General features: G+C 38.5%; 1 protein-coding gene across 1 annotated transcript in view; it reads left to right on the forward strand.

The window, feature by feature from the left end:
- Positions 1 to 20,610, forward strand: part of LOC118848415 (WD repeat-containing protein on Y chromosome-like) — a 152,864-nt gene that overhangs the window by 107,855 nt on the left and 24,399 nt on the right. The window contains exons 18-19 of the mRNA XM_036757277.1: positions 4,629 to 4,774; positions 8,406 to 8,692. Coding sequence (XP_036613172.1) covers positions 4,629 to 4,774; positions 8,406 to 8,692 — 433 coding nt within the window. The remainder of the gene's footprint in view (positions 1 to 4,628; positions 4,775 to 8,405; positions 8,693 to 20,610) is intronic.

The following is a 20,610-nucleotide window of genomic DNA, read 5'->3' on the forward strand; positions in this document are numbered from 1 at the left end:
AGGTCAAGGCCAGGTGGATGTCTTTTTGAGTTCCCCCAGGTTACCCTGAAGCTCCTGGTGTGAGGTGCGTGGTGTGAGGGAGAGGTGGTCTGGCTGCTGGAAGTCTCCTCTTCCCCTAGGGCTCTGCTACAGCAGGCATGTTCTCAGCCATTATCTGTGCTGGTGTCTGCCACTTCCCCTGGCTGTGAAAAGGCATGCCTGGGGTCCTGATATTGGCACCACCCCCCTGGGGCTCAGGAACTCCCACCAGTCTGCTGAGGTAGAGCCTGCTGGGACACCTCTCTTCCTGTACAAGTCTCCTTCCACCACCACAAGAGGGGCCTGTCTCCCCAGCCTCCCAAGCTAAAAGGCTACTGAAGCCCTTCTTCTGGCTCCTCTATTCCAGAGTTTCTCCCAGGGCAGTATTCTCTGGATGAGGAAGGGAGGGACAAGAATCATTTTACCTGGTCATCATTGCTCCTGGAAGTTCAAGAAGGCAAGTTTCAAACCTTCAGACTGTAGGCTGAAAGCCTCAGGAGTAGCTGCTGCTGTGGGTGCAGGCTCTGTGCTGCTGTCTCACGCAGCACCAACAGATTCCAGTCCTGGACTAAGAGACCTGGGGATCACCACCATAGTTGGCAATTCCACCCTGGGCCTGCTCCTGCTCCCACTCTGGTATGGTTTAGTTCTGCATGCCCAGTGCTCTCCCAGTCCAGTCTGCTGGCTGGGTTCCCTGCTGCTCCTGTTCTTGCATGGTCGGGTGCAGTTCCATGCACCCAGCACTCTCCTAGCCCATGGTTCTGTCCTGTAGACCCTGCGGACTCTCCTGCCTTGTAAATCTGCCACACTGAGTCTCCTCTTCTATCTCTCTCAAATCTGCTCAGATTCACTTTTTTAGATGTATCTGACAGAATTTATAAGAGAGCTCCCATAAATCTCTGCTTTCACATTGCCATCTTGGCTCCCCCTCCATTAGCTCCTTCTCACCTGTATACATACATACTCCTTTTTAATAAATCCTATAAAGGCCTTTTTGGCCCTTATATCTCCACCTTTCTATGTCTCCATCTCTCTCTTCATGGTTAAACTTATCTAAAAAGTGATCTTTGCCAGTTGCCTATATTTCCTCACTACCCGCAGTCTCTTCAAAACTGTGGGTCAATCAGTCATTCAGTACATATTCATTAAGTGCTTACTATGGGTCAGACACTATACTAAGCACTGGAGATGCAAAAACAGGCCAAAGCGAGTCCCTGCCCTTGAGTGCACCATCTTGTTTCCACACTAACAATACTTAAATCCTTCTCTTAAAGGCTACTAGTGCAACATCCTCCTCACTGAATCTAATGAATGGCTTTTCTCCAGTTTCTATCCTTCCTTGTATCTCTGAAGCATTTGGCTGTGTTAACCACTCCCTATTACTTTAACTTTTCACCTTCTGGGCTTCCACAACAATTTCATCTCTTTGTTCTTTTCTTACATCTCTTCCTCATTCTTTTTCTGGACTCTTTATGTCTGTAAGTATTAAATATTGTCCTCACCCTTCTTTTCTCTTTTCACTATATGCTCTCCTTTGTAAATCTCATTCATTTCCATGGCTTTATGTAGACCACTCCCACCTCTATATCAACATCCCTGAATTCTCTTCTGAGTTTCCTTCCTACCTTTCTAAGTGCCTAAAAAACATGTGTGCCAGGATGTCCCACTGGTACTTCAAACTCAATGTGACTACATGGAGTTTAGTATTTTTTTATCCTAAAATGTTCTTCCTTCTTACTTTCCATTTCCGTCAGTAGTACCACCATTTAGCCAGTGTCCTATGCTTATAATACTGCCTTATCTTTGATTTCTGCATTCACCATCTCTCCTAACAAAGTACTATATATTTTGTCTCTACAAAAATATCTTTTTCATCCTTTATTCCTCTCTTTTCCAATGCCAACACCCTAGTACAGGTTCTCATTACCACCTCCAGTGCTATTGTAGTGGCCTCCAAAGATATGCCTCTGTTCTTTGCCTCTTCTAATCTAGTCTTCATTCTGTCATAAAAATAAACTTTCTAATGCAAGATCTGGTCATGTCACTGTTCTGCTCAAAAACGCTTATCATCTCCTATCATCTCCCAAATAAAGTCCAAACTTTAACATTCAAGCAAGGCCTTCAACAATTTCACATTACCATGTCTTTCCATCTTTCTCTCATATGATCCCCATTTTGGTACCTTACAAACCAGACAAACTAGATTAGTCTGTTCCCTGAACAGATTCTATGATCTCACACTTTTATGTCTTTGCTCCATCTTTGTCCAAAGACTTCCTACTCATCCTTTAAATCTCAACTAAAATGACATCTAATAACCTAGGTGAATAATGACCTTTTCCATAGGACCTTATGTAGCAATTTTTATAACTCTTTAATGTACTTATCATGTAATATAATATTCTATATTTATCTGTATTTGTATCAGATTCTGCCCTCTGACACTAGGTAGTAGGCTTAATGAAAACAAAGACCAGTTTTACCTAAAGTTTTAATCTCTCCCAGCACATAGTACATGCTTAATTTATAGTAGGTAGTTAATAAATATTTGTTGATGATTACTAAATGAATGGTTCAGATTTTATCATCAGCAGAACAGAGCAACTTTGTAGACACTGATTATCTGGGTTTCCTTGTATGAATGGATTTATTTTCCCCTATGAAGTCTCTGCCCCTGGGAAAAGTCTAATGCACTGAGCTATAACTGTAAGCTGATTCAAATTTTGTGCACAGGATATCCAAAGCAGCAGGCAGTTAATGATGACTCAGTGTTACAAGACCAGTAATAGCTGCATCTTTGACAGCACCTTCTGAGCTCTTCCTAATCCTCTTTGAAGGAATTTACTTAATTCTTTTGATGGAAAAGGGCCCTCTCCTGGGACCTAAAATACTTAAAACCGATGTTTTAAGTCAATTCCAGGGAAATTTTTTAAAGGGGGAATCTCTCAGCAAACTAGATGCTGCCGTAATGATATTAGATATATAGAATGGAAAGAGATCACTGATAGTATATATAAATGAATTCCTCCAATTGAAAATTATTTGGGGCTAGAAGGAGGCAGTTTCAATAGAAATCTTCAATGAGGGGTGAAATGATGAGTTTCAGGACAGGTTTTCAAACTATCTCTCTTTGGGTAACCTAGAAGATTTAATGAACGTGTTTTATATCTCAATAACTACAAGGAAGACCAGAAGAGGAGGCAAGCTCAGCACCAAGATAAGTGGGGAGGGCAGATGAATAGAACAGAAAATTATGCATCCATGAGATGACGGACTTTTAGGACCCATCCATCTGACAGTTCTAGCCCCACCTCAACTCGAAATCAGGGCAATGTATTTTATATTCTACAGAAGCATGTGATTATAGACTCAGAGCTAGAAAGGGCCTTAGAGGTTAACTAGACTAACCACTTCATTTTATAGGTAAGGAACTGAGGCCCAAAAAGGGTAAGTGACTTGTCCATAGCCATACAGGTTCCAGCTCAGGTATGAAGAAGGCAGTTCAAACTTACCTGTCCCTATAACCTTCTCCACTGAAGAAGCATCCCAAAGTCAACCTCAGGATGAATCAGATTTCTATGGGAATGAAAAGACTGAAGGACCCTGAGAAGAAGTGGTCCAAAGTAAAAGGAGATTTGTTAACTATGGAACAGGAGTTCTAGAGGGTACAATGGAAGGGGCATGCAGGACCAGAGTAGAATGTGGCCAGGGTAATGTTGAGGTTAACGGGAATGAAAATGTCAGCTGTGGAGAAATGGTGGCTTATTCTTAGGCAGCCAAGAGTTTGTCTCGCTGGGAGAGAAAGAGGTATGAGTTTGCTAAACATTGAGCTGGAGGCAGAGTTCGTGAATGAACTTTTTTGAACTCAGTGATCTCATCAGGTAATGGGATGCTCTGTACCTCAATTACATCCTCAGCAATGGTCAGGGGATAAAGGTGAGGCAACTGCTTTGTGGGGTCACCCATTCAGTGACCTTGGCAAGAAGATCCTGGGGTCTATTCCACCAAATAGGTGGATCTCTTGATGATGGAGGTGGTGGAGGGGAAAGTCTCTTGCATTGGGCTATTCTGCAATCTGTTAAGATCTTAAGAACATAGTAAACTAAAAGGTTGAATAATGATTAATATATGTCACTTACAACATATTCTGAGCTCTTTTTTTCTTTTTCTTAGGCATGCCTGTGTCAAAGTTCTGAAACTAGTAGTTGTAAGACCCTGAAAGGGAGGAGGGATGGTAGGGCAGGAAATCTTGACAAATTCAGAAAACAAAAAGGTTGCCAAGAAAAGGGTCCTGGTCATTACTCAGCCACAGTCATTAAGTAAGGACAATTATGGTCAATCTAAGAGTTGAGACAGTAGCGGAGGAATTAAAATTGTGAAAGTCTCCCCTTTCTGAGGGCAAACTACCACCACTTCTGTAGCCTTAGTGAGTCAAATGATGATCTTTGAATGATTCAGGGGAACATACAAGGCATCTGGCAATGTACCTTTCCCAGGTAAGATCCTTTTCAATCTGATTTAAGTACTGTGTACATAGCATTATAAAAACTGGTTTACCTATAATGAGGTCTTCTGGATAGAATGATTTATATCTTTTCCACTCCACATAGGCAAATTTTATGCTCCCTTAAAAGAGGATATTTCTGTAACTGGGCTGTCATCCAGCAAGGATAACCACCTCCTGGTCACTGGAGACACTAGCGGCTTTATCCAGGTGTGGGATATTTCAAACTATGCGACAACCCTTCCTTCTGTGGTAAGTTTTTCATGAGATAATAATACAAGAAATTAGAATACAACTTCCACTGTTTCCCTTTCTCTCCATCTGTTATGTGTGTTGGGACTTCTATCTGAGAAGGAGGAGGAGGGGAATATTGCCCCCACCCACCCTCCTGGCAGCAATGGTGACTGTCTTTACATGGCAACGAGCACATTTGCTGGCCTAGATAATTCTAAGACCGAGCCCCAAGTTTCTGCCTGATTCTTCTGCTTCAAGTTTCTTTCCCTGAACATAGATTCAGGGTCAGGTCCCCTAACAGAAATTTTTTAAAAATTTTTCTAACTTCACAAACACCAAAAAAGAACATTTTAATGTACAAAATAGAACAGAAAAAAAGATTATATTAAAACCACAAATCTCTGTTATGTATAGCTGGCTTTTCTTTTTTAACTATGTAAGAAATCTAAGGTGTTAATTTCAAACATGTTGTCTGCTTATCCTTCCTTCACAAATTTCTTCTTTTAAGCACATAATAAATTTAACCTGTTACTTTCAAAACTATCCTGATTACTGTCTATGTTTTTTTCAGAGCTTTCTTCTGTTATCTTCTGGGAATTTTAAAAAATGCTTTGGTGAAACTCTTATTTCTTTTCTTTTGGGGCATGGGGTCAACACTATTGTTATCTCCTCTCCTCCCCTAGTACCATCCCAAATGAAAAAAAAACACATTTGTAATAAATAAGCATTGTCAAGCAAAATAAATCTACGCATTTGCCATGTCTGACCATGTGTATTCTATTCTGTACCTTGAGTCCATCAACCCACTGTCAGGCAGCATGTTTCATCATCAGTCCTCTGCTATAATACTTGGTCATTAATCAGAGTTCTTAAGTCTTTCAAAGCTGTTTTTTTTTCTTTACAATCTTTCTGTGACTGTCTAAATTTGAACAGTGGTCCTGAGAAAAGTAGTTCTAGCTTTGTCAGTGATCTTGTGAGTTTAAGAGTTTGGGATCTCCTTGATCTGGGTGCTGGTTGCCCAGGAGGAGGTAACCTCTGAAATAACTTGTTGGAGAAGATGATCATCACTAGGAAGATGAGGGCAAAGCCATACCCTGCCATGCCAGGAGATATAGACCTTGAATTACTTGCTCAGACAAAGTCCCAGGAAATATTTCATGTTTTAAGTTTAGGTTTCATGTTTTACTCCTCAAACAATATAATGGGAGCTGTGGATTAATGTATCATGTCTTAAGTATTTGTCAGTGTACATTTATGAGGTGGGTTTTTTTAAAGTTTTAAACATTTCACTTGTGAAAGAGGAAATATACATATATATATATATGTATGTATGTATGTATGTATGTATTCTGTACCTATCTACTTTGTACAGTGAGTTCTTTTCTAGGAGACATCCTATTAATCCCTTTTGAGGAGACCATAGATATGAATCATTAACTTTGCTGAAGAAATTTCTCCCAGAATTCCATGGTGTAGTGAGGGAAGAGCCAGATTCATTCCAACCAGAACCAAACTTATAACTTTGATCAACATAATGGCCAACCACAATTACAGAGAACTCATGATGAAACATGCCACTTCCCTCCTGATAAAGGTGTAATGGACTCAGAATGCTGATTCAGATGAATTTTTGTGGACATAATAAATACAAGAATTTGTTTGTGTTGACTATGTGTTTGTAACATTACTTTCTCAGTTGGGGGAGGGGAGGCATGGGAGAGGGAGAAAGCAGAGTTTCATTTAAAAATAAAATAAATTTTAATCAAACCAAAAAGTACTAAACCCAGTCTGTGTGAACCCAATGTCCTACAAGAGACTCTATCACCAAGGGGCCAGACTAGTTTCATTCCTGCAGGATCTTGGCCTTGTACAGGAGGATCAGGCTCTTCTTAGAGTCTCTGGATAGTTATGTTCCCCATCCAGGAATTCTGAGGAAATTCACTCAATGTTTGGGTCATTTGGAGACCAATTACAAGCCTTTTGGGGAAGGGGAGGAGAGAAGCAGTATTGTTAGCTCCCTTCTCATCCTCTCCTAATACCATCCCCAATAAAAAGAAAAGGAAAACATAATGCTTATCCAGGTTCCACATGGACTTTTATTAAGGTTTTACATGTCTTTTATCAAGGAGCCCACCAGAAAGAGCAAGGGCATATGTCCAGCTCCATGGATAGCACATGTCACCAGAAGGAATTCTGGGATCTAGGGCACTTGTGGCACTGGAAAAAAAAATGCATTTTCACAAATACTCCCCAGAAGGGATGGCCACTGTTAAAGAAGCAATATACTCCTTCTTTTCATTCTGTTCATTTCAATGCCAGCAAATACTCCATTTCAACTATGTATCTTAGAGTAAAACTAATAGGAGTTAAATAAGGAGTTAAACTAATAGGAGTTAAATAAATAGAGTTAAACTAATAGGAAATTATTATTAAACAAAACAGGATTGAGAAATTTGTGCTTCATTTATTAGCCTTATTATCAGTGACTGAATATCATTGGTATAATTGAGCAGGGACGAGCAGATTTGACATAGGTCTTCCCATAGATCTCCTTGCAGTTAGGATGTTCATTAGTTATTGATTCTCTGGGCCTAGAAGGAGCCTTAAAGATTTAATTTCTCCGGGCTCTAAGCTTGCAACATTAGAATCTATTTCAACCATCCCAGAAAAAGGGGAACCCATCATGTTGGGCAATATCCTCCACATCATAAGCTTCTCATGCTAGTATTTAGTAATCATCACTTTCAAAAAATTCATTTGAATGAGATAGACAAGAAATGTCCTTCTACTTCTATAGTCTCTGCCCTTTTAATCATACCTTCAGCATACGGAAACTCATGGGAAGTACCCAGGATTATTTAAACTATTAAATTTGAAAGATTTGACCATGTTTTTTTTTTACATTTTTAGACTGGTAGAAACTAGTTGTTTTGTTTTACAGTAACCTTATTTCTTCTATTCTTTGTCACATCTATTGCCTGATGATGTTAATAAAAATAAATTTGGGGAGTTTTCAGATCAATGGGCCCAGTTTTTTTCTTGTTTAGTTGTTTCAGTCCTGTCTGACTCTTTATTACCCTATTTGGGGTTTTCTTGGCAGACATACTGGAGTGGTTTGCCATTTCCTTCACCAGCTCATTTTATACATGAAGAAACTAAATGGGGTTGAGGCACTCACCCAGGGTCACATAACTAGTAAGTGTCTGAGGCCGGAGTTGAACCCAGGTCTTCCTAATTCTGGGCCCAGCGCTCTGTCTACTGCATCTCCCAGCTGCCTAGGTTTGTAGGTGTAACAAAACTTTCAAGAGATGACATAGTACAAGGGATCAAGAGTTGGCCTTGGAGACCCAGATTCAAGTCCTACTTTTGATAAATACTACCTATGTGACTATGACTTACCTCTCAGGTCCCAATATTATTTTCTAAGAGTATAAGTTACAGACAAGTTAATTTATCTACACAAGTCAAGAGCATTTCTATACTAACAAAACCATAAATCCTTGACATCAATGAACTTACAGGTCTGGGCTTTTCCAAACAAAATGAAACAAATCTTTGGAGTCCTATGGATATGGTGTGCTTATTTTACTCGTATCAGCAGCTCTTATGACCAGTTATTTGTGTCTTTCCTCCATTGTCAATTCTTTAGAACTCATCCAATAACCCCCTCCTGCTTCATGGCTGGAAGGCCCACAGCTGCACAGTCATGAGTGTGGAGTACTTCTCCTATGGTTCTGATTCCTTCATCATCAGCGGCTGTTCAGATGGGACCTCTGGGTTATGGACTTCAGAGGGAACATTTGTGGGACTATTTGGGCAAGAGAAAAAATGGAACCTGAAAGTGCCAGCTACCTTTTCTTGCCACAAAAATGTTTTCCAGACAACAATGCCCGTCTTAGATTCCAAATTAGAAGATTCAACTATTGGAAAAGACAGGTGAGGGAACCTCTAGGGGTTCTTTTGGTTGTTGTTCTTGGGGAAATGAGAAGACATATAGTATCTGCTGCCTTATGGTCCTACAAAACCCTGTAACTAACTGCATAATGAATGATGAGTTTCCACATGCAGAGAGAAGAGTTCCCAGATTACCCTTGTGAAAAGGATGATCATTTGTACTGGCTCCACATAAAATTTTATCATTTTATATGGCTTATATTTATATTTTATAGAATATTATTTTACATATGACTTCAATGGTTTCTCCTACTAGTCTAGGGAATGATGTTTCATTTGTATGCTGTCCCTCTCCTGCAGGGTAAGGCTTCCTTCAACATTCCAACTCAGCTCATCTCACACTAAGGAAAACATCCCCCTTTAAAAGAGTCAAACTTTCCAAATCTTGACCTAAGCCACATCATTAAATCCAGTCAGGATTTTGGCAGGCAGCTGCTGATTTTTTTTTCTTGTTTAGTATTTTATTTTTCCCCAAATACACGTAAAAAAATTTTTAACATTTGTTTTTAAAACTTTGAGTTCCGCATTCTCTCCCTTTCTTCCTTCCCACCTCCCTCATTAAGAAGGCAAGCAATTCGATATAGGTTATACATGTGTAGTCATGCAAAACATATTTCCATATTAGTCATGTTGTAAAAGAAAACAGATAAAAACCTCAAGGAAAATAAAGTAAAAAATGTGTGCTTCAATTTGTATTCAGATATCATCAGTTCTTTTTCTGGGGATGGATAGCATTTTTCATTATAAATCCTTCAAAGATCCTTGTGTCATTGTATTACTGAGAATAGCTAAGTCCTTCGCAGCTGAGCATCTTACAATATTGCTGTTCCTTTGTACATAGCACATTTCACTTTGCATCAGCTCATGTAAGTCTTTCCAGGTTTTTCTGAGAGCATCCTGTTCATCATTTCTTATAGCACAATAATATTACATCACAATCATATTCCACAATTTGTTCAGCCATTCCCCAACTGATGAGCATCCCCTCAATTTCCAATTCTTTGCCACCACTAAAAGAGCTGCTGTAAATATTTTTGTACATACAGGTCTTTTTCCTTTCTGTTTATTTAATCTCTTTTTGGACACAGACCTAGTATTGGTATTGCTATGTCAAAGGGTACACATAGTTTTATAGCCCTTTGACCATAGTTCTAAATTGTTCTACAGTATGGTTGAACCAGGTCACACCACTGCCAACAGTGCATTAATGTCTCATTTTTCCCGCATCCCCTTCAAAATTTGTCATTTTCCTTTTCTGTCCTATTTGCCAATATAATGGGTATGAGGTAGTACCCCAGAATTGTTTTAATTTGCATTTCTCCAATCAATAGTGATTTAGGGCATTTTTTAAATATAGCTTTGATCATTTCATCTGAAAATCGTTCACATCTTTTGATTATTTGTCAATTGGGAAATGGCTCTTATTTTTATAAATTTGACTCAGTTCTCTACATGTTTGAGAAATGAGGCCTTTATCAGAGAAACTTGCTTTTAATTTTTTTTTTCACAGTTACTATGGCCAACTGCATTTCCTTCAATCCTATTTCCTCCTCTGTTTATTCTATCCTCTCTCTCTCTCTCTCTCTCTCTCTCTCTCTCTCTCTCTCTCTCTCTCACTCACTCGCTCTCTCGCTCTCTCTCTCTCTTCACCCTGTCCCTCCTCAAACGTGTTTTGCCTCTGACTATCCGCTCCCCAAATCTGCCCTCCCTTCTATCACCCCCTTCTCTTATCTCCTTCCCCTCTTACTTTCCTGCAGAATAAGATAGATTTCTATACCCAATTTAAGCCAATTATGAGAGTAAGCTCCACTCATTCCTTCTCACCTCCCCCATCTTCCTTTCCACCTTACCTCTTATATGTAAGATAATTTGCCCCATTCTACCTTTCCCTTTTCCTTTTCTCCCAATGTATTCCTCTCTCACCCCTTAATTTTATTTTTCAGATATTATCCCTTCATATTCAACTCATTCCTGTACCCTCTATCTATATATACTCTTGCCAACTGTCCTAATAATGAGAAAGTTCTAAAAGTTACAAGCATCATCTTCCCATGGAAGAATATAAACAGTTGAACATTATTAAGTCCCTTATGATTTCTCTTTCCTGTTTACCTTTTTGTGCTTCTCTTGAGTCTTGTATTTGAAAATCAAATTTTCTATTCAGTTCTGATCTCGTCATCAAGAATGCTTGTAAGTCCTTTATTTCATTAAATGTCCATTTCCCCCCTGAAGAATTATACTCAGTTTTGCTGGGTAGATGATTCTTGGTTGTAATCCTAGCTCCTTTAATGTCCAGAATATTATATTTCAAACCCTCCAATGTTTTAATGTAGAAGTTGCTAAATCTTGTGTTATCCTGTCTGTGGCCCCACAATAATTGGATTGTTTCTTTCCGGGTCCTTACAATATTTTGGAATTTGACTATAATGTTCCTGGCAGTTTTCGTTTTGGGATCTCTTTCAGGAGGTGATCAATAAATTCTTTCAGTTTCTATTTTACCCTCTGGTTCTAGAATATCAGGGCAGCTTTCTTTGATGATGTCTAGGCTTTTTTCTTGATCATGGCTTCCAGGTAGTTCAATAATTTTCAAATTATCTCTCCTACATCTATTTTCCAGGTCAGTTATTTTTCCAATGATATGGTTCATGTTGTCTTCTATTTTTTTCATTCATTTGGTTTGTTTTATTGTTTCGTGATTTCTCATAAAGCCATTAGCTTCCATTTTTTCAATTCTAATTTTTAAGGAATTATTTCCTAAAGTGAGCTTTTGTACCTCCTTTTTCATTTGGCCAATTCTACTTTTTAAGAAGTATTTTTTTTCTTCTGTGAATTTTTGTACCCCTTTTCCCATTTGGCCAGTTCTGCTTTTCAAATCATCCCTCTCCTCATTGTTTTTTTTGTACCTCTTTTACTATTTGACCTAGTCTATTTTTTAAGGTGTTATTTTCTTCAGTATTTTTTGTGTCTCCTTTACCAAGCTACTGACTCTTTTTCCATTATTTTCTTGCATCACTCGCATTTCTCTTCCCAATTTTTCCTCTGCCTCTCTTACTTAATTTTAAAAATCCTTTTTTGACCCCTCCCATGGCTTAGCACCAATTCATATTTTTTATGGAGAATTTGGATGTAGGAGCTTTGACTTTGTTGTCTTCCTGAGTATGTGTTTTGATCTTCCATGTCACCATAGTAACCTTCTATGGTCAGAATTTTTTTCTGTTGTTTGCTCATTTTTCCAGTCTATTTCTTGACTTTTAACTGTTCGATAAAGTTGGGCTCTGCTTCCAGGGTAGAGGGTACACTGTTCCAAGCTTCAGGGTTTTTGTGCAGCTGTTTTAAGAGATACTTCTAGAGACCTGTAAGCTTTCAGTTCTTCCAAGGTGGTATGATCTAAGGAGAGGTGTTTACTTACTCTCCTGGCCTGTGCTCTGGTCTGTGAGTAACCACAAGCATTCTTTTCTGCCCTGGAACTGCAATGAGGGTCTCTGCTCCACTGTGGCCTGCAAGCTCTAGTGCTCCTCCTCACCTTGGGACTGCCATCCAGGACTGTGGCTACGTATGAGCTACATATGGGCAAAGCAACAGAGTCCCACCCCCAGTGCAAGCAAAAAGACCCCTATGATCTTCTTCTTATCACTTGTTCCACCCCCTTAATGTCTGTGGGCTAAGAGCTCTAGAAACAGCCACTGCTACTGCAGATTCAGTGGCTCCCAAGATCTCGGACAATTTTTTTTTAATATCAAAATTTGAATGATATCAGACCTGAAAAGTTAAAATAACACAAGCATAAGCACCAACCACTTTTTTCTCATTTTTTGCAGGGGGTAAGGCAGGGCAATTGGGGTTAAGTGACTTGCCCAAAGTCATCCAGCTAGTAAGTGTGTCAAGTGTCTGAGGTCAGATTTGAACTCCTGATTCCAGGGCTGGTGCTCTACTCACTGTGCCACCTAGCTGCCCCCCACCTTTTTCTTGAAATCTTATGAGTGACACTGCCTGCTGTCATTCTGTCTCTTCTTCCCCATGCTAGGCAGGAAGGGAACCATAAATTATATAGCAAGGGAAAGAGGAACAAAGGCTCTTGTCTACTATGCCTTGGTCTCAACCCAAACCTTCCATCAGTTCATTCCTCAGCTACCTACACTGCAGCAACAACCCACAAGAATCCCAACACAGGCTGCAGATGTAGGGAAAAGGCATCCCTTTCTGGAGCGCAAATGAGCTCTGCACTTCCACATACCTTATCAGTATAAATTCTCTCCACCTGCCCTTTCTTCCTAGAGTTCTCTCTAAACTCAAGACATAACAATCCTGTTGATGAGCAGATAAAAGTCTTCTTCATTGCTCTAGAAAGTTCTTCCCTGTTAGTCCCTATAATGATCCTCATTGGGGCCACACAGAAAGAGAAGAGTTGTTGGTCAAAAGCAAGCAATACCTAGGGTTAATTCATGCTGCCAAATCTGAGTACCATTAAGAAACTTCTGTGTTGGGCTCTTCCTCTCCTGACAACCACCTTTCCTAGAACACTTTCTGAAAAGCCCCAGCCATACTTTACTTCACTCCCTGCTTTCTAGCCATCTCCTCTACATCTACTTGTAAACTAAAAGGACCTTCCCATGGAGTTCTGGAATTATGAACCATGATGAAATCAACCATCCCACTCACTATTCCTGGATTTAGTATACTCCCTCTGTGCTCCCCTATTCCCCTACTCATCACTCCTGTAACTTTCCAGACCAACCACCCCAACCTGGCTGCCATTTCCCTATATGTATTGTATTCCCCCATTACAATGAAAGTTCCTAAAGGGCAAAGATTATCTTTCGTTTTGCTTCTATTTGTGACTCCAACATTTAGCATAGTGCCTTGCCCATAGTGAAATAAATCCTGAAAATCCTTCAAAAATTTCACTAAGACAGAAAAGCAGTCATAGATAGAATTTGGTCAGGTAAGATTTTCCTGAACGATATTTGTGTGATGATGTGGGGGTGGGGAGAGGCAGTAACTATTTCTGTGGATTCCTAGCAAAATTGAGTTTTCAGAATCCACTAAAACCTAACTCCAATATTCTCCCAGCCCCATCGTAATTGTCCTAAAATATTAATGAAGTCCAGGGCCTCAGTGGCAGAGTTCAATGGATAGAGAGAAAGAATAAAGAGGAATACTGTAGAAGTTGTTATAGGAAAAAGCTAGAGAATGGGAAATAGAATGAGATCCTGCCCAGGAGAATTCTGAAGGGGTCCAGATTATATCCTATTTCCCTTAATGAAAGGTTTCTTATCTCAATAGAAGCACAAGTACCTGTGACTTATCAAATAACTCATTGGTCTTCCTTTCCTTGACTTGGGACAAACTCAAGATAACCTTTCTTAGGTAGAAAACCATTCAGGCATATTGATTAGCCATATGGAAAAAGGCTTATGAGCTCACAAAGTGCATTTTTACCTGACCTTACCCATTCTTTCCAAGAAACATAAAGATATGGAGACGGTCTTAATGGAGGGCATTATAAGCAAACATTTATTGATTGCCCACAAAGTATCTGAGCAGTCAGATGATGTAGGAGGCTTGACAAATTTCTTGCCCCCAATTCAGTTCTATTAGGCCCTTTTGTAATTTATTTCAAGCCTTGAACATATAGAACTGTGTTACTTTGAAAGATTTCACAGAGGAATCCCACCTGAATCTCAACTCTCCTCCTAGAGAACTTGCGAATCTACAATACCTCTAACACTTCGTGAGAGGTTGCATGACTTTGAATGAAATGTGTCACTCTTAATATCAAAGTGATGACTATGCCAAGTCAAGTTTTCAGATAATATCCTTCTCCAAATGACTCCAAAAATTTGTTATTTTTTGGTCTGTTTGGTTGTTTTGTCTGGACCTGTGATGTCAGCTCTGCAGAAATCTCCTAGTGATAGAATTCTCCAGTCAATGAAGATAACCAACTGTTCTGCAACTAAAGAGATAATAAGACATTAAAAAATTTGCCTAGGTTCACAATGATATCATGGGTCAAAACTCATATCTTTTTACCCTTGAGGTTAGATCTCTATCTACTACACCATGCAACTCTCCAAAGATATAAGTATAGAAATTAGCAATAGTTTCAGTATTTATTGTCTTTGCTTCCAAGTTAGAGCACTAGTAACAATAGGTCTTTTAGTGGAATATTCACTAATCACTCACTTGAGACTTCCTGAAAAATTACATTTGCTGGAAAAACAAGCAGAATTGCAGTTAGACTACAATGTACTCAAGCAAAAAAATGAGGGAAAATGTTTAGTGGCTGCCTATTGAAGTAAATAAGAAATACTACAGGGATCCCAACTAATAATGCAACTATAGACTACAGGATTAGATGTAGAACTCCAAGAAGCCATCATTTTAGAAATGAAAATTCAGAGTTGAAAGATACCTTAGACATTGAATCCAATCTGTGCCTGAACAGGAAATCATTGATGAATATCCAGCCTCTGTATGGAGCTCTCCAGTGAAAGGAATCCAACTATGTCCCAAGTTAGTCCTTTCCATTTTTAGACACATCTGTTTGTTATGAAGTACCCCTTTTTGCTCTTAGATATAGATATAGAAACAGATATAGATATAGATATAGATATAGATATAGATATAGATATAGATATAGATATAGATATAGATATAGATATAGATATAGACATAGATATAGACATAGATATAGATATAGATTATTTAACATCCTTTTGGACTACATCTTGGCAATTCATACTCACAGACTGAGTCCTTCAGGGAACAACTACCCCAAGTTGAAGCAACTTTATGGGTTTACAATCCTAAAATTATTGAGCTCACAAGTCCCCAAAATTTCATGGAATACAATTAGCTCAAAGTAAAAAGGCATTTATTGAAATGTCAAGTAAAGAAAAAAATAGCAATTAAACATCTTTTCCATAAACCTTAGGCTCACTGTTCCATAAATATACATGGCATCAGTGGGAATAATAAATGCTCAAAACAGACACAAGTAGAGAAGAATACAGTTAAGGAAGACATTGGCAGAGACAACTTATACCCTGTTGGGCTCATCGTACCCCCAATATCTTCTCATGAACCCCTTGTATTGCTTCTCATGGGGTATAGAATCTCTTCTTGATGAGTCACTCTGCAGGGCCCCCTCTACCTGCTACTGGGCATGTGCCAATACTTGGATGTGGTTTCCTCCACCTCCAGCTTTGAGGCTCACTTGAAATCCTGACTGAGGTTATTACTAGGCATTTTTGAAAAATCTCAAAACACATCCCCAAGAATTAGCAGGGCTATTGGCTCTGGGGCCTGCTATGTTCCAGTTCTAGATGCTAGATTCTTACCAACTCTACTTGAATCTACACCTGGATTGTATTCCACTGTACCCTGCCATATGATTCTGCTGCAAGATGTCATGGGGTAAGAAATGAGGAGGAAGAACTCCATGCCCATCCTTGTTGCACTGTCCAACAGTTATAAAGAAAAAGTGATAAGCAAACTCCTACCTCATGACTGACCCTTGCCACAAGAGTTAACTTATTTGACTCAGTTGAATTCTCTCTTCAAAGTTCTTTTCAACCTTTCCTTATAATACTTATTGAGTCTCATCCTTATGCAATTATTTAGCTTTAGATAAAGTTTTACTAGTTACTCTGGGCTTCATTCCCAACGAAACTGACTACAAGAAGACCCAATTCCAGAGTGCTGGGATATGCCAGTGTACCATTACTGGCATAATAACTCAATAGCAAGAATAATTAAACTAAAAGCTACTAGATGTCTTGCTTCCTCCTCTTGGTACCTGTCCATCAATTGAGATTCTCACTGGTCCAGATTTTCCTAGTTCTGTTCTGCTTCTCCCCTAAGGGCAGCCATGCAAAATCCTTGTCTCCTCACTATGGGACTGTGTGTGAGCTCTCTTCCCTCATGGGTCAATGCCCCAAGATCTACCTCTACCAATCCCACCATTAGTTATATCAGTATACTTTCAAGCATGCCTTTCACCAAATCACTGATTACTGATTGTAGATCTGGATCTCCTGTATGTAACTGGTTAACTATTCATATAATTATGTGTCTTATCTTTTTTTCCTAGACTGGAAACTCCATAAGAAGATGGGTACTAGGTCTCAATCTCTCTCTCTCTCTCTCTCTCTCTCTCTCTCTCTCTCTCTCTCTTTCTCCCTCTCTCTCTCTCTCTCTCTCTCTCTCTCTCTCTCTCTCTCTCTCCCTCCCTCCCTGTCTCTGTCTCAGTCTCTGTCTCTTATTATTTTCTGTCTTGTTTGCTATGCCTTTTATCAGCAAAGGGGTCTCTGTGGGTCCTTATTTAATATTTTTCCAAGTCAAAAATAAGGCTTGGTCAAATAGTAAGCCCCAAAATTTTTTAAAAATATTTTCACATTAGTCATGTTATAAAGAAGAATTAGAACCAGTGGGAGGAACCACAAGAAAGAAGAAGAAGAAGAAGAAGAAGAAGAAGAAGAAGAAGAAGAAGAAGAAGAAGAAGAAGAAGAAGAAGAAGAAGAAGAAGAAGAAGAAGAAGAAGAAGAAGAAGGAAAAGAAGAAGATGATGATGATGATGAAGAAAGAGAGAGAGACAGAGAGAGCACAAATAGTATGCTTCAATCTGCATTCAGACTCCATCATTCTTTCTCTGGATGTGGACAGCATTTTCCATCATGGGTCTTTTGGAGTTGTATTGTATCCTTGCATTGCTGAGAAGAGCTAGCTAAGTCTATCAAAGTTAGTCATTGCACGATGTTGCTGCTACTGTGTACAATATTCTCCTGGTTCTGTTCACTTCACTCAGCATCAGTTCATATAAGTCTTTCCAGGTTTTTCCAAAGTCTGCCTGTTCATCATTTCTTATAGCACAATTAGAATTCCATTCCATTCATATATCACAACTTTTTCAGCCATTCCCCAATTGATGAACAATCCCTCAATTTCCAATTCTTGGTCACCACAAAAAAGAGCTGCTATGAATATTTTTGTACATGTGGGCCTTTTGCCATTTGTATGGTCCCTTTGAAATACAAACCTAGAAGTGGTTTTGCTAGGTCAAAGTGTATGCACAGTTTTATAGCCATTTGGGCATAATTCCAAATTGTTCTCTGGAATGGTTGGATCAGTTCACAACTCCACCAACAGTGTATTAGTGTTCCAATTTTCCCATATCTCCAACATTTATCATTTTCTTATTTTGTCATATTAGCTAATCTCATAGGTGTGATGTGGTACTATAAGCCCTAAATTTAAAAAAAACAGAAACAGTGACTTCTCTACCTTTGGGTCTTTGATGCTCCTTGTAGATTTTTCTTCAGCCCGTCTTAAACTATATTTTGCCTCTCAACATTTTTCATGTCTTGACACCCATCATACTTCCTCAAGATATCATTGTTATTCTGTTATCATCATAAATCATAGTAGATTCCCAAGGCCTGCATTTTAGGGACCATTCCCTTAACAAGATATTTGTCTTCAGTTCTGCAGATCTATCCCCATCCCAATGTTACTGGTCTATACCTAGGACAAATGTGCAATGTCATTGTCAATGTAAAAATATAAACGACTGGTATTTAGAAACAGCTAGCCAAATAAGCTTTTTAGAATGTGCTCTTGACACCTAGAAGTTGTCTCTATCAATAGAGAGTCTTTCTTCCATTTGGACTCTGAGCTAAATATTTTCCATGACAGTGACAGACATCTTTGGTGGGTATCTATTTACTGTATTTAGACTGGCTTTTGATAATAGTCATTGAATGAAATGATCTATATTGTTATGCTGACAAGAAATTGCATATGATTTTGACATATGCAGAGGAGACATCTTGTTGGAGAAAAGCTTTTAAGGTTGATAACACCAAACCAAATGCTTTTTTTAACCATCAACAAAAAATAAAATCAGTAGGAGGTTGTCTTCTCTGACCCTTTCAGTTAATGGTCTGACTGTAAAGATATGATCTGATGTCAAATATCACTTTGCAAAAATCTTTTAGTTTGTTATTAGAATCTTCATCAACAATAACTTCAATTTTTGCACAAATTCTTCTCCTTAAGACACGAGAAAGCCAGTCCATGTGCATTTATCTCTGAGTATCCAAATTGCACTTCTGCCATATTTCCATCTTTCAGGCAGGAAAACAGATATTTCTGGAAGATCCATCATGATGTCTACCCAAGAAGAACTCCAACTTCAGTTCTAACTTGGTGACAAACCGTATTTATAACACTTCATTTGACTGGTAAATTTAAGAAGGATGTACCCACCTTTCATGTTAAAATTCCTCCCCCTGTGTTCCATAGTAACAGAAGTATTATTAAATTCAGCATATGGGATACAGCTTACAAAAAGAAAATTGGTGACCTGAGAGATGATCATTACATTTAAGCTCAGTACATCATTATAATGTTTGATATAATAACAAGATTTTACAAAAATTTTACAAAACTATCACAGAGATCTAGCACGAATACATGAAAATATCTCTATAGTCCTGCCTGTCAAGAAATGGATAATAAGGACCCAAAAGTAAAGGTGAAATCCATTGTCTTCTATAGGAAGAAGAATCTCTGATAGCATAAAATTTTAGACAAAAGTAACTACAATTTTGAGAAACTCTTTCTTTGGCTTATTAGAAAACTTGTTGGAAGCTCTAATTTGGAGTTCTTTGCCATGACTAATCTTATCCTAGCAAGTGTCATGGATGAAGAACTAGCAACATGTTGTGAGCAGGATGTAAAGATTGCTCAGACAGATGTACTCCTTAACGAAAATCCTTATAAGGATGCAAGCTAGAGTCCAACATCTGAGGTCTGGCTTTATAGGCAGCTGTCCTGTGATGTCAGTGGTATAGAGTGTTTTCCACTTTATTATATAGCTTAGCCTAACATGTGTTTTATCTTTAGGATGCTAAAAGAGATAAATAGACTCCAGAATGAATGTGGCACTTTAAAAAATATAACTCATATTTTGGACATGAGAATGTAGCTGTTTTGGACCACAATTACATCCTCCTTGAGTTTCAAAATACAAGATTGCTGCAATCCCATAACAGTATTCAATGATGACTCTTGCTTGCTATGTCATTTCCATTCCCTTTTTCATTTAGATTATAATAAAGTTGCATTTCAAATATCTAAAAAAGAGAAAGAGGGAAAAATAAGCATATTTTCCCAGTAATCGTTTTTTTGGTAATAAGGTCTGTGATTTTTTTTAAAGAGAGGACTATGTATTTATAGGAAGAAAAACTTAAGCTATTTTTTAAATGTGTTCTCAGGATAGTGAAGAATCATTTCTAACTGATTATGCTGAACTGGAGGAAATGGATAGAAAGAATAAACATTGTTAATTTAAAACAGATGGGAGCTTGACAGAGCCCAATGCAGATTTAACTTGAAGATTTTAAAAACTTATTTTAGCCAAAATTTTATTAATATTGTTTTTAAGGTGCCAAAAGTTACAGTTTACAGAGACATCCTAAAATCCCCAATAACTAGTTACTTAATGGAATGGTTCATCCTGACCACACCTGGCCCTTAATTAGGTCCTCTGGGGCCCTGCTTAATTTTTTCACGGCTCTCCTAACCTATGAAGGCTCACAGACTGAATCTAGTGAAGTAGAACATTGATTAAGCACTTCAAAATCCTGATATTGGGCTCTAAAATGTAAAGCATCAAATTTATTGAACTTTGGTTTTGTTAATATTCCCCAATGTGTCTTGATCATTGTCAGTCTAGTGTTACAAAGCATTAGGAAAATCTAGGAAATTGTGTGGTTTGTTAATGAGCAGACATTCTTATAAGCTTAAGAGGTTTATCCTTCAAAAAATACCAGTTTTCTAGCTACTAGCAACCATGTATAAAATGAACTATGTAAGTTAAAGTTTATAGAAAGAATCAT

Source organism: Trichosurus vulpecula, chromosome 4 (assembly GCF_011100635.1).
Source record: "Trichosurus vulpecula isolate mTriVul1 chromosome 4, mTriVul1.pri, whole genome shotgun sequence".
NCBI lineage: Eukaryota > Metazoa > Chordata > Mammalia > Diprotodontia > Phalangeridae > Trichosurus > Trichosurus vulpecula.